This window comes from Tinamus guttatus, unplaced genomic scaffold, assembly GCF_059628265.1.
Source record: "Tinamus guttatus ecotype Peru unplaced genomic scaffold, ASM5962826v1 Tinamus_guttatus_pri_ptg000639l, whole genome shotgun sequence".
Taxonomy (NCBI): Eukaryota; Metazoa; Chordata; class Aves; order Tinamiformes; family Tinamidae; genus Tinamus; species Tinamus guttatus.
The window spans coordinates 4,055,003-4,068,997 of NW_028289173.1; the positions used below are offsets into that span (position 1 = coordinate 4,055,003).

Sequence of the window (13,995 nt, forward strand, 5' to 3'; positions counted from 1 at the left end):
ACTTTTAAGAGTTTAATTGCTAAAATATAGTTTAAAAACTGTTTTTTTTAATTATTATTATTATCTTAACACTATCTAGCATGAAGACCATCTGTAGAAGTGTGACACTATCATATTGAGCTCCATATATTATACCCTTTTCATGCTTCTCAGCAAGGGTAAATATTAATTCGAGAACTGAACTGGATTGTAGGATCCTGGAAGGGATTGGGTAATTTCAGCCTCTGGTCTATTGACTTTGAAGTTTTCTTCTCTCCAAGTCTTGGAACATGCTGTCCTTCTGGAGTGTTACTGTAGCTGTTGCATGAAAATATAATTGAGAAAGTATAGAAAGCTGTTGGCAGCACTCTATCTTGGGGAACACACTGTTTAGAAAAGCTCCTGTAGTGTTAAATGTGAGCTCTCAAATATCAGAAATATTCAGAAAGTGAAATTTACTTGAAGCTTCTCTGGTTTCTAGACTACTCGCTTGATACAAGATCAGTCATCACAAGAAGAACTTGAATTGCATACCCAGCGGCCTCATTTTCTTGAGGATAATGAAGATCAAAGCAGGCGTTCATATAGGTCTGTTATACTTCATTTCTAGTTTCTGCCACATTATTGCCTGAATATATTTATGATCTTTACTTATATGCAAGTAATGACAATAACTTTCTTTTAATAGATGTGAATATTGCAACAAAGGTTTTAAGAAATCCAGTCATTTGAAACAGCATGTACGGTCACACACTGGTGAGAAGCCTTATAAATGCCAGCTTTGTGGCCGTGGCTTTGTTTCCTCAGGAGTTCTTAAATCACATGAGAAGACTCATACAGGTAACAGAATATATGTGCTCTGTATTTGCTTAACTCAAGCTTAGTACTGTAAATATCCTGAATAAGTGAACGTAGACAAACAGTGTGCTACTCTACTTGTATTTTTGTTACTTTAAGGAGTTAAAGCATTCAGCTGCAGCATTTGCAATACATCCTTCACAACTAATGGCAGCCTTACCAGGCACATGGCAACTCACATGAGCATGAAGCCTTACAAGTGCCCATTCTGTGATGAAAGCTTTCGAACAACTGTTCACTGCAAAAAACATATGAAAAAGCATCAGGCAGGCTCCTCAGCTGTAGCAGCAGCTACAGAAACAGGAGGGGGAGGTAAATTATTTCATTTGTACTTTTGCTGTCCTTACTACATAACGAGTAAAAATGTTTCAGTGAATTACATGAATGCTATAAGAGTTATGCTATTATCCTGTCAGTATGGATAATGCCTCATGTCTAGAGCCACTTCAAATACTATTTTTTCTAAATCGTTGAAAGAAATTGATTCCCCAAGAATTTATCCAGTAACAGTATGTTTTCCCATAGAGTTCTTTTTGTGTGCCACTAATGTAATTTTTTCAACTATAAACACAGCTGTAAGTAATTTGTGCCAAAAACACTACAAGTCCAGCATTTTTTTTTAAGATAGGCAAGCATGTATGTTTATACCTTTGAAATAAATTTAATTCTAAGCATACTATTCAGTGACCACGTGTTTAATAATAAACCCTATTGGTTTTATTGTTTAAGCTTGTAGATTTAATGGTCCTTTTTTTTTTCTTTTTAGTTACATGTGTCGAAGATGATGATGAAAATTCTGAAAGAACTTCCAGAAAATCGCGGCCTGGCGTCATAACTTTTACAGAAGAAGAAACAGCTGAACTGGCAAAAATCCGACCTCGGGAAAGTGCCACTGTCTCGGAAAAAGTCCTTGTTCAGTCTGCTGCGGAAAAAGACAGAATTAGTGAGATCAAGGATAAGCAAGCAGAGCTGGAAGCAGAGCCCAAATATGCTAACTGTTGTAATTACTGCCCCAAAAGCTTTAAAAAACCCAGTGATTTAGTCAGGTAAGGAGTAGAAAAATTTCTTGTTAACTTCCTAAATTCTTCACTAGACACTTAGCAATAACAGTTTCATATAACCTTTTTATTTCTAAGCTATAATTTGACAAGTTTTTTTATGCATTTTTCATGTGATATTTGTTTAAAAATATGTATCAAAGAAAATGTATAGTCTGCATGTGACTAAAAGAGCTTTTTCATGTTTCTTGTTTTCTGTGTTGCTATGTAATTATTACAAAGTTTTGTTGTAAATGAATTATTTCTTGCAGTAGGATATGCATATAAAAAGCATGAAAAATCATTTTAAAAAATAGTAAATTCTGAAATCCTTCACTTTAGGAGTTCTACTTGATGTTGTTTAAATATTTTGCTAATTCTAAAATGAGTAAGATGCAAAATAGTTCTAGTAGCTGTGATGTTTTGTGTAGAAGTAGAATTTCATATACTCGTGTTTTCTGGAATTATTAGACACGTACGTATCCATACTGGGGAGAAGCCGTATAAGTGTGAAGAATGTGGGAAGAGTTTCACTGTAAAATCTACTCTAGATTGTCATGTTAAAACACACACAGGTAAGTAAGGTTTTGAATGCCTGTATCTAGCCTAGTTACTTTTGAGTAAGGTTTTATTTAGCTGAAAGATTTGCAAAATGGTGCATTGTACCTGGCAAGTAGCAATGCTAGGTGAAATTTGGCAGTTGGATCGTCCTCAGTTGCATCGTGTTGTGGAATCTTGGATCAAGTGGATTGTAACAACATTTTATACCTTTAGGCTTATAAAATGGCTCTTGTCTCAGAACACTGATATATGTATCTATGTAATTTTAACTTCAAATGTTTTGCAGAATTGCAAGGCTAAATGATGTTCTTGAGGAAGAAGATTGAAGTTTGAGGTTTTTATAAAATTAAGTGTAAAAGATTATAAAAATTGGAGTCTGTGCTTCAGAATTTTGTTACTCTTATTTTTCAAATCATTTAGAATAGTTTGATCTTCTAGTCATGCAAGCTGAATATAAACCAACCTTTAGCTTTTAGGTTGTTAGTAACTCTTTATTTTGTATTACAATGAGAGGGAGCTGGTTTTAATTAGTAGCGTTTTTCAACTCCAGTTTTATATAATTTCAAAAAAGCTCTTTTATTAACATTTGATAATTATTTTTTCTTGCTATTCAACTTCTTTAAGAAGATCTTGTATGGTTTTCTAAAGCTGAGTGATATTTTGGTAAGGTGAATAAAATGTTTCTTTTTCAATAATGCCTCAGTATGTGCGCAAGGGCTGCTACTCTGTTTTGTCAGACCAGATATCTGTGTAGTTGGGTATCTTGTCTTGGATTGTAGCAGGTGGCAACAGTGCAGCAGGGAATGGGTCACGTTCCTGCAGCTGCCAGCAGTTTGCAGCTTGTGGGGCTCTGATCTAGAGGTGGTATCTTTTTGCTTTATGCCTTTAATGGACTATTTTTACATTAGTTGAATTGTTTTCTGAAGCCATCCATGCTGGGGTCACAGGTATGTCCTGGGTAATAAGTTTCCTGGTTTGAATTTGTTACTCAGTTTGGCAGCAGATGGTTTTGTTTGTCCATGCTGGCATAGAACATGGCCAGAGACTTGCTTAGACTTGCTGAACAGAAAATGCCATCAGTGTGCTTGCCTTTTAATGTGAATCTGTGTTTTGAAATAGGCTAAATTATAAATCAGGAACTTGATGAGAGGTTCTTTTGTGTGAATGAAAGCCAGAAGATGATAGCAGAAATTACAGACACAACTTGTTTTGTGATCAGATGTTCAATGGTAAATACGTAACATCACCAAAACACAGCTACATGTTTTGCTCTGGGAGTTGACTGAGCTTTGCTTAGCAGTTGTTCCTAAACTTTTACCAAAGAAAATGATTAATTTACTTACTCTTAGCTTATTACAACTGCAGCGAAGTCTTGTTTTATTCTTTTGTGGTAAGACAGTTATCCAGAATATGTTGATTTCTTTTCCTTTTTAACTAGGAAGCAACATGATACTGAAAGACCTGGGAATTTCAGAAGTGACTGCGGGTTTTCAGCTACAGTGATCAAGGGCAGATTTGCTGCCAGATGCTTATGTGTTGTTTTTATTTATTTATTTTGTGAATTATACAACCTCTTGAACGGTTAATGAAATGAACTATATAGTTACTGTTGTTACTTGTGGAACAGTAGAGCATGCAGGACTGCTATTTGAGAAAAAGGATTTTTTTCAGATGTCATGCAGTGAAGTAGAGTAGCAAGAAGAATTATACATTTGCAGAATTTGCAGTTCCATAATTTTGTGTACCCTTTTTACTTCAAATTGGATAATATTCAAAAGTCTTACTTTTGAATATTATCCAATTTATAGATGTTAATGGTTTCCTATTGGTATGAGCTACTATTCCTAGACATTTTTCTCTGAACGTACTGAGAGCGTTTAAGGATGAAGTTTTTTGTAGTTTGGCCGTAGAGGAACCTGAGAGGAGCCTAGAGACGTAAAAGGCTGAAACTGCTTGAGTTTGGGTTGCTTGAGTTAATTTGCTTGAAGTTAAAATCACTTGAGTTGAAGGAGAAATGAGCAGCTAAGGAAGGGGAGCCAAATTCTGAAGAGCCAAAACTTCACAGAGTCTCCGGTTTTATGAACTGTGGAGTTGGAGCAACTGGTTAGTCAGGAAGGTGAGAGACAATGAGGAGGATATAAGAGTCAAGGTGACCACGTGAGTCTCTGAATGAGGGTGTTCCTACTGTGCAGTTCAAAAAAACTGCGAGTTTTAAAAATTGAGGGAAGTGGGGGAGAAGTGAAAAGATATCTATCATCTTAATTCATTTGAAAAGCAACCAAAATTATAAAGAAAACATGCTAGTTATTTCAAATTTGTTCAATTAGCTTAGAATGCATAATTATCTTAATTGCTGTATGGTGGCATTGATATTTTTGTTGTCATTTTATCATTTTTATTTCTCTTCCAATTTTTTTCCAGGCCAGAAGCTCTTCAGTTGTCATGTGTGCAGTAATTCCTTCTCTACCAAAGGGAGTCTAAAAGTACACATGCGCCTGCATACAGGAGCAAAACCCTTCAAATGTCCGCACTGTGACTTACGGTTTCGTACTTCAGGGCGCAGAAAAACCCACATACAGTGTCATTATAAACCAGAGACTAAGAAAGCTAGGAAGCCTGTCACGCGTCCTTCCACGGAGGGACTACAACCAGTCAGTCTTCTCAACTCATCCTCAACAGACCCTAATGTTTTTATCATGAACAATTCTGTTTTGACAAGTCAATTTGATCAAAATTTACTTCAGCAAGGACTTGTGGGCCAGGCTATTCTTCCTGCTTCTGTCTCAGGTAAAAATGAAGGACTTTTTGGTGTTGGTGTTGCAATCAAATACTGGACTTTTTCTTTCTGTTAGAATTTCCCTTAGAGTTCACAAATTCATGCCAAACACTACTGACTTACAGGTAAGGGTTTTGCAGAATTGCAGAATTTGCAGAATATGATTCATGGTGACACTGATAGAAATTCACTTGTAGATGAACAGATGAAGGTGTTCTTGTCAAGGGCTGACTGATACCAAAGAGCAGGCATCCTTTCAGTTAAACTCTCTTAATGTTGCAAGTAAATAAAATGCAAGTAAATAATGCTGCAAGAAAACAGTCCTTGCTAATTTCTAAGTGATTTTGGAAGTTGGGCTAGTGTTAGTTAGCCCTAGGCAAAGTCGGGACAGTTTATGGGTAGATAACGTGTTTGGAAATATTCCCTGATGCCACTTAGAGTGTGGGTCTTCTGAGTGTGAGACCTGTACTGAAGACACTTTTGCCAGTGCATACGTATGATTTTGAAAGTATGCTCATGAATTCACACTAATGTGTCAGTCACATACTTAACTGCAGTCATCCTAGCTTATCTGACTGGATCTAACCTACCTCTCTAAAACTGATGAATTTGAGTTCAAAAGAAACTGACAAGCTACTTTTGTGATGAATTTGTGAAAAATGCAGTTTGAGGTTTGCTTGGAGTTTTGAGTGAACAGAATAAGTATCTAGCATGCTTCAATGTTCTAAAAAGTATCAGGAAACTTAAAATCAAGATTTATGACTTGCGTTTTGCCTAGAGCAAGTTTTTCTGTTGAATGCACTATAAAGCAAATTTATTATGATACAGGATTATAGAGAGGGAAAGGTATTTCTCAAGCATCAGCCAAAGGACACTGGTTGATTGTACTGAAGATGCCTGCAGCAGATGCGTCAAAGACAAAAACCTTTTTTGAGATAGTGTATTCGACTTTTGATCTTAGAAGCTTTTAAGTACTAAAGATTTTTGGATTTCAGATGGTAATTTGTTTCTCCTCCATGTGAGCGTGTAGAATAGCCCTTGATTCTCTCTCCAACACTGTTTCTGTACTATATATAAATGTTTGCAGTAGCCTTCCTGATTCTATATATGTGTGTTCTGGGTCTCAATCCAGACCTAGTTAATGTAAGTGCTTCTTGTATTTAGGGGCAGTATACTCCCCAAGAAAATTCATTCCAAATTTCTGTGGGTTTCCAAAGCTCATCTGGAGTAGTTTTTAGTTTGGAAGTTGTTAGCTAGTGCTTAAGCAATAAATACCCTTAAACCATATGGAATTTACCAAGTTCTGAAATAGACAATCAGGTGCTTCAGATTACTTTTTTTTTTTCTCTCTTGTTAAATAAATGTATAGATAAAATGTGGATTTCATTTATAAAAATAAGCAAGCTAGAAGAGGAGGCCAGTAATGATAAAGAAAAACATTATAATGTGACTGTTTTCTTTGGTAGCTGGAGGTGATTTAACTGTGTCCTTGACAGATGGTAGCTTGGCCACTCTTGAAGGGATACAGTTACAGCTTGCTGCTAATCTGGTTGGACAAAACGTTCAAATCTCTGGAATCGATGCTGCCAGTATTAACAATATAACATTACAGGTAGGTTGTTCTCTTAATCTCTTGCTTTTGATAGAGCCACATTGAGGGCTGAAAGAAGCTTAACGAACCTAAAAAATCTGGAAGTATTCCCTTGTTTTGAGTGTGCTCTGCGGCAATACTGTGCTATACCAGTTGTACCATGTTAGAATGATTAGGTGAGATAATTCAGTTTCAAAACTTGTGCTTAGAATGATGTAAAAGGACAGATTTGATGAACTGCTTTGTGTTTTCAGTTTCACAGAATCATTTAGGCAGGAGGAGACCTCTCGAGGTTACCTGATCCAACCGCAAACTCGGAGAAGAATTATCATCAAATTTGCAGCATAGTGCTCAAAGCCCTGCTGCAATTCAATAAGCCTAAACCTAAGTCTGAATATAATTGTCTGCTCTACTCCCAAAGCAGTCATCCCTAAAAAGTAAATTGGCTATTTCTAAATACTGGGAACAGATGTGAGAATGTCAATTGGAAATGTGCAGGGGTTTCTTTAGGACCCATAAAGGAGCTGAAAAATAAACACAGATAATTTTACACCAGTTTTCACTTCTGTTCTATTCATTTTCCCTCTCAAAGACCTGAAAACAGTTCAGCCCTACATGCAGCAGTGAAGCAATATAGAATGGCAGGATAAGTGACACTGCAACATCCTGGTGGCCAGCAAGCTTAATTCACCTGGCCCCGCAGCTTCCCAGATATCTTGTTGATATTGCTTGTTCTTGGAGGTTGAAGAGGGGGAAGAATGTATACTTGAAGCTGAATAGACTGTTTCTGTATAGACATTATAGACATTATATATGCAGAGGCTTTAAAAAAAGGTTCGAGTTTAAATGTATAAAGTTTAAATATTTTACAGACTTTATGTACAGCTGTTCAAGTCTTGTTTGTTTATTTAACACGTGCGCTTTGGGGTACTTCCGATTGATGGACTGCGGACGTGCCTTTCAGATTGACCCCAGCATTCTGCAGCAGACCCTGCAGCAGAGCAGCCTGCTGGCCCAGCAGCTGACGGGCGACGCCGCGCAGAGCCCCGCGCTGCAGCCCACCGAGAGCGCCGTGCCCGCCAGCGTGGTCATTCAGCCTCTCGCGGGCCTCTCCCTGCAGCCCGCGGTCACGGCCTCCGCCAACGTCACCATAGGATCCCTGGCGGAGCAAGAGCCGGTGCTGGCCACCAGCACCAGTGGTAAGCAGCATCTGTCACCTTACACCTTGAAGAATATTTAGAGTCTTTTGAAACGTACGGTTGTTGTTCTGAAGATTTTAACCTGTGGAGGAATAAATCGGGTATGGAAACAATTTGTTACTATTAGATTTTAACCTCAAAAATCTTGCCTTAGCTACACTTCTCTTAGTAGTCTGGAAAATTAAGTCATAGTTTTGGATAGTCTTATCTATTACAAAGAAATGTTTGTCATGGTTTTTTGTTGTTCTGCCTATTTTACATTTAGGTGGACAGGACATCTCTCAAGTCATGACTTCACAGGGTATGGTGTCCTCCTCAAATGGACAACATGAGATAACATTGACTATAAATAATTCCAGTTTGAGCCAAGTTCTAGCTCACGCTACAGGTTCTGCTACTACAAGCTCATCAGGAAGTCCTCAAGAAATCACCCTTACAATATCAGGTTGTTATTTTTAACGATCTTTAATGCTACCAGCTCTCCAATTTAAAAGCTTGCTATGCAGTAGCATTTGAGGATGCCTCCCCAGTCCACAGCTTTCCTTCAGTGCATTTTCAAGTTTATCAGCCTTAAAAGACAGAGTACCCAAATTTTTGCCTTTGAAAACTATCTATATTTTCACATGTTATGTTTGACTCCTATTTTATTCACATCCCTGTGAATTTATTTCAAATTTATTCTCAGTGAGAAAGCCAGTACAAGCCTTACTATCTCCTTGGTGTGTAATAAGTTCCTACTTCCTTTGGGATACTGCATCTGAAAGATCATGCTGATACGGGTACAGCTAGTTCAGTGTAGGGGTTCGGGTTGTGTCTGGTTCATCTAGATTTGCTTAAATGCCTATGAAACCATCTTCTAATGCATGTTCTGATCTTTCTTTGGGGTCTACTATTCAGTATTTGTAATAGGTAGTTAATACTTTAGGTGTCCTTGACTACTGAAACCAAATTTTTTATCGTTTCTAAGAACCTCATCCCATATGTAGTATAAATAGTTTTCTACTTCCTGTGAAGACAGTGTGTAGTCTGCATCATTAGGTTTTCTTACTAGATCCAGTGAAATATAGAATACCAGAAAAAAAGCAGCAGAGAGAAAATATTTAGGTTTTGTACTTTCTTCTATTTTTCTTAAAAGTATTGTGGTAGTAGATACATAAAGGATAAGGAAGTGCTGGGGTTTGGACTCCAAGCCCGAATTTATTGTTTCTTGAAGATTTTTAAAGTTACTGAACTTTCAACTTGTGTAAGAGTTCTGAAGCTCTTTCACTAGATAGTTAATTTGACTTGCTTACATGGTTACACAGTGAAAACTTTTCTGCAGTATGCTTAGTGTTTTAAAATGTGATAACAATGTCCAAGTGCCCTACTTGCATTTTTCTAGACAAGCTTGTTCATGGATATTCTCTTATGCAAACCAAAAGGAATACAGCTGCTTAAATCTACTTTCATTTTCTGTATGTTCTGTGCGTGACCGTTCCACAGAATTAAAATCATGCGTTGCTTTTCCAAAAAGAAAGAAGATGCGTTTAATGCAATCTAGTATAGATATAAAAAGTAGGCCTATGAAAATATGTTTTCACCAACAGCCTTTAGTTCACTCAATTTTTGTAGTCCCATGAAGTTGGTGCCTTGAATCTGAGATCAGTATTTGCCTAAATTTAAATAAGCATGTTTATTTACATATTAGTGTCTAAATATTCATAATTATATCTGTATTAAAAACTTGTCTGCCTTTTCTATAAACATCTGCATGTGTTTTACAAAAAAAAAAGTTTACATTTTCTAATTGTATTACTTTATGATCGTTTTTAATACTTTGAAGGACAGTAGCAGTATAATGTTGAGACATTTGTGATTATTAATAGGACTGATTCTGTTTAGGCCAAGATCTTATCCAGCATAATTCTGGAAGCAGTGATCTGAATGGCAGCTTAAGGTTGACAACGCCAACAATCAGCAGTCAGACTACAGGTGCTACGTTAACTATAAGCAGTGACCAGCTTCTTTCTCAGGGCACTTCACTAAACGCTCCAGGTAAGCATACAGTGATGTTCTAATAAAATTAATTAAATCTTATTAAAAATAGCTGTTATATCAGCTAACTGAATCAGAAATGGTGTAGTCTTGGGCATTAAATTAAGGAACTGAATGGCTTTGTGATTTTTATCTTTTAAATTGCATATTTGCTACCAAATCATAAAGGTATAACAAAACAAACAGACAAAATATATGTTTGTGTGTGTATATATATATACACACACACACAGAGTAACTTGTATATACAAGTGATTAAACTAAATTAATCAGAGTTTCTGGAACTTTTTTTTTTTTTTCACATTCCGTATATTTTGCAGAGCTTAATACAACAGGTGGAACAAACCATCCTTCAACAGCACCCATATCTCAGTCCACAGTTTCTGCCCAGAACTTGGTAATGTCTTCATCAGGAGTCGCAGGAGATGGTAGTGTGACCTTGACTCTTGCTGACACTCAGGGAATGTTGTCCAGTGGTCTCGATGCAGTTACACTTAATATTACTTCACAGGTCAGTCTGTTTATGACAAAAGAATGCTCTTCTGAACTGACAGATAAACTAAACTTACTGTCCTAGAGGCCAGCAATTTGAAATTTTGATTGGAAAGTAATTTTGTCCTGTAAATACATAGCATATGAAAATTCAGTAATCTTCCCTTTTTTCCTACCAAAAGGATTAGCATACTAGCTTCTAGGAAAATAAACCATTTGGACAGAACTGCAACTAAGTATTGCAGGGTTTGTGGGTTTTTTTTTTTTCCCATTGAGCACAGTGGTTCTACTATCTCAAAAGTTTTGTAATCAATTTTCTAGATGCTTTTATGTTCTGCTAGTACAGTGTTAAGCTTTTAAAAAGACAACACTTAATTAATTCAAAAGTGTTTCGGAAATACTGGAAGCAATTTCTTTTGCTGTAGTATTCATATTTCCATTGTTAAGTGGAAAGGGAGGCTAGTAATGAATGCTTTCTATGGGTATTCTTATTTCACTTACTGCTTAAATCAGAGCTTTTAGATTTTACTTTCTCAAGGAAAGCAGGAAAAGCAGGAAACAGAAAAAGAAGTTAAATGGAGAAAGTAATGGCTAAGGAGACAAAGACGAAGGCTGAAACATTCAGCAGTTGTCAAAAGTCTGAGAAAATTAATCACAACTGAGTCTCCTCTTACAGGCTTGCAATTGTTAAGTTGCTTAAGTTGCTGGCTTTTAAAAATAGAAGGGGAAAGGAAGCAAAGCAGTAGTGCCAGTCATAAAAGTAACTTACCTGAACTTCAGTTAACTGCATGCAGTTGCTCTTGTCTCTGCCCTGTTCCCCTCTTCCCCTTTGACAGGGTCAGCAGTTCCCTGCTCTACTCGCAGACCCCGGTCTCGGTAGCCAGAGCGGGTCAGGCTCGCAGCAAGTCATCCTGGTGAGCCACACACCCCACTCGGCCTCTGCAGCCTCTGAGGAAATAACGTACCAGGTAGATGCAACCAGCTCCTTCTCTATCCCTTGGACGTAAAGGACACTGTTTACTCAAAATACTAAAATGATTCCTCTATATCTTGAAGTAGGAAGGCTGACACCATTTTCCAAATTGTTTGTTGGAAAGTTGTTCGTTGCGACTTCCTAACTATGATTTTCTCAGTTTTGAGCTAAAAACCAGCTTTTTCATGTACCACCCGCCCCCCCAAAAAAAAATAATTAGTAGTTTGTATCTCTCTCCAAATTACAGCACCATGCTCTAAATACAGAATTTAAAAAAAAAATAGTAAAAAAAATACATAAAATTGAGAGATTTGGAAAATTTTGGTATCAGTTGCTGTGGTTTTTCTAGTCTCCTTGAGCAAGCTGCTTTAACAATGGGATAACACGAGCTCTTTTCAGTGTAAATATATAAATTTTAATACAATCTTTTACACATGTATAAGAAAGGCTAACAGTAGTGGTATTGATTTTTTTGAGCAAGTATTTGTGAAGAGAAAGAAAATCAGTTTATTTTTTTTATATGGTCCAGGGCCATTTTTGGAAAAATGTCACTTCCTTCAAACACTCTCTTTGATTAGAAAATTAAGAAAAGTCCCAAAATCAACTTCTGTGAACTTTTTGTTCAGTTTTTGTTCAGTTGATATTTTGATAGCTCAGAGCTTTGCTTTCATGTGAAAATAGTTTCCTTGATGATCAATTAAATACATAAGAAATTTTATTGTAACAGAAAACTTAAAAAAAAAAAATCCAAGATATTTTCTTCTTTGGTTAAAATATATTTTGAGTTTTGTTTAGGAGAAATTGAGAAATTCATGAATATAGAACAGTACAGGAAAAATAAAATAAGTTTAAACACATTCTATTTTTAGAACCTAAGTGATGATCATAGAAACAGAAAGATCAGAATAACTATAAAATACATGTATTTGTTCTTGAGCAGTGATATGTGTTTCCTTACTATTTTATATTGACTTACAAACTGATTCTTCCTTTTGTGTTACTAAGTTGGTTGTAAGGACTCTCCAAACCTTGGTCAAGCTGGAGTAGATGTTGGAAAACAAACAGCCGTCGGGTGTGTCTGTGTAATTATTTGACTCTCTTAAAAATGTTGCAGGTGACCGAGGTTTCTCCTAGTGTGACTAAAAGCAGTCCAGCAGACAAAGAAGGTCGTGTGCACCAGTGTTTTGAGTGTAATCAGACCTTTTCCTCCACCACTATGTTGATGCACCACAGTAAAGAAGTCCATGGCAAAGAGAGAATACACGTTTGCCATGTCTGCAATAAAGCCTTTAAGCGAGCAACGCATCTCAAGGTATTCGCTAGTAAGAGGTTATTAGTATGTTAACTCATTTTTGTGTTTTAGATTTCTTGGTAAGTTATTGAGGGATACTTGTCATCCCTTTCTAGTGTGTAAGGTATGAGTTTGGGAGAGGGAGTCTAAGTGATAATGTATAAACAGAGAATTTCTTTGGAGCATAGGGAGGATTTTAGTGTAAATATTAACTACAAAATTAAAAATATAATGTCAGAAGAGGAGTTCACTTATTTACTTCGAATGAAATCTGTAGTTCAACTCATATAAGAAACAATATTGAGAAGAACTTCTTTGAGTACAGAAGGATGACAGAAAAACACTGAGATTGGAAAATGACTTCCTAATGTATGTTCTCTGTGGGTGTTCTCTGATATGAAAAAGACAGTCCTGTTTGCTTTCTTTGGGATGCTGCTTGAAACTGCAACTTTGTAAAAGAAAGTTTTTCTTGTTTGTTGCAATGAACCATTTTTTGTCATCAGATCCAGAGATGTCAGCATTTGCCCAAAATGAGGTTTTGCTGGTTCCTTGGAAAGGAGAATAACATTGTACAACCTATTAAAAAATTGTCGAGTGAAAGTCGCCAGCTAGTAAGGGAATTTCAGAAGTTCCTTTTCCTTTATGTCTGCACACACATATACAGGCTAGCAGAGTGCCTAGCTAAGGCTTGGGGCATTTCAGCAAGAGATTTGGCAGTTAGTTTGCTAGGGCTCATCCACTAGAAGTGCTAATACCCTTTTTTCAGCCAGCTTGACCACTTCAAGTAACGGCCTCTTCATTAAGATGCTGCAGAACATCAGCTGTGAGCAGTCTTTAATAGGAAGTTTTACAAAGATTAATGAAACTGTGGTCTTGGAAGAGGTTCAGTGTTGAACGATCTGTTGTTTAAGGGGTTGCATACCAATAAATGAGCTGGGGATAAAAGGCTCTTTCAGAAAGGAATTTACATATTCTTATTTTCTAATTAGAAATTGATAATTTGGGATCCTGAGAGATTTTTTTCTCTATTCCCCTGAGTTATTTTCAGTAGCGTATGTCTTGCAGGAAAAGCTTAAGGGACTGAGATCAGTGGAGGAGAATTGCATCAAATATTTTCTTCAGAAAAAGACGACAGAGGAAGTTTTATCAGTGCTAGCTGGATGCTCATCTGTTTGCTTTCAAGTACAAAAGAATTTTTTCTCCC

At 36.7% G+C, this 13,995-nt stretch overlaps 1 protein-coding gene across 1 annotated transcript in view; it reads left to right on the top strand.

Annotated features, from left to right (window-relative positions):
- The window catches only part of ZNF236 (zinc finger protein 236), a 57,735-nt gene that overhangs the window by 40,180 nt on the left and 3,560 nt on the right, over positions 1-13,995 (top strand). The window contains exons 18-30 of the mRNA XM_088535661.1: positions 461-567; positions 668-819; positions 937-1,149; positions 1,604-1,883; positions 2,346-2,449; positions 4,857-5,222; positions 6,678-6,823; positions 7,767-8,001; positions 8,267-8,446; positions 9,883-10,035; positions 10,356-10,546; positions 11,364-11,495; positions 12,615-12,812. Coding sequence (XP_088391787.1) covers positions 461-567; positions 668-819; positions 937-1,149; positions 1,604-1,883; positions 2,346-2,449; positions 4,857-5,222; positions 6,678-6,823; positions 7,767-8,001; positions 8,267-8,446; positions 9,883-10,035; positions 10,356-10,546; positions 11,364-11,495; positions 12,615-12,812 — 2,457 coding nt within the window. The remainder of the gene's footprint in view (positions 1-460; positions 568-667; positions 820-936; positions 1,150-1,603; positions 1,884-2,345; positions 2,450-4,856; positions 5,223-6,677; positions 6,824-7,766; positions 8,002-8,266; positions 8,447-9,882; positions 10,036-10,355; positions 10,547-11,363; positions 11,496-12,614; positions 12,813-13,995) is intronic.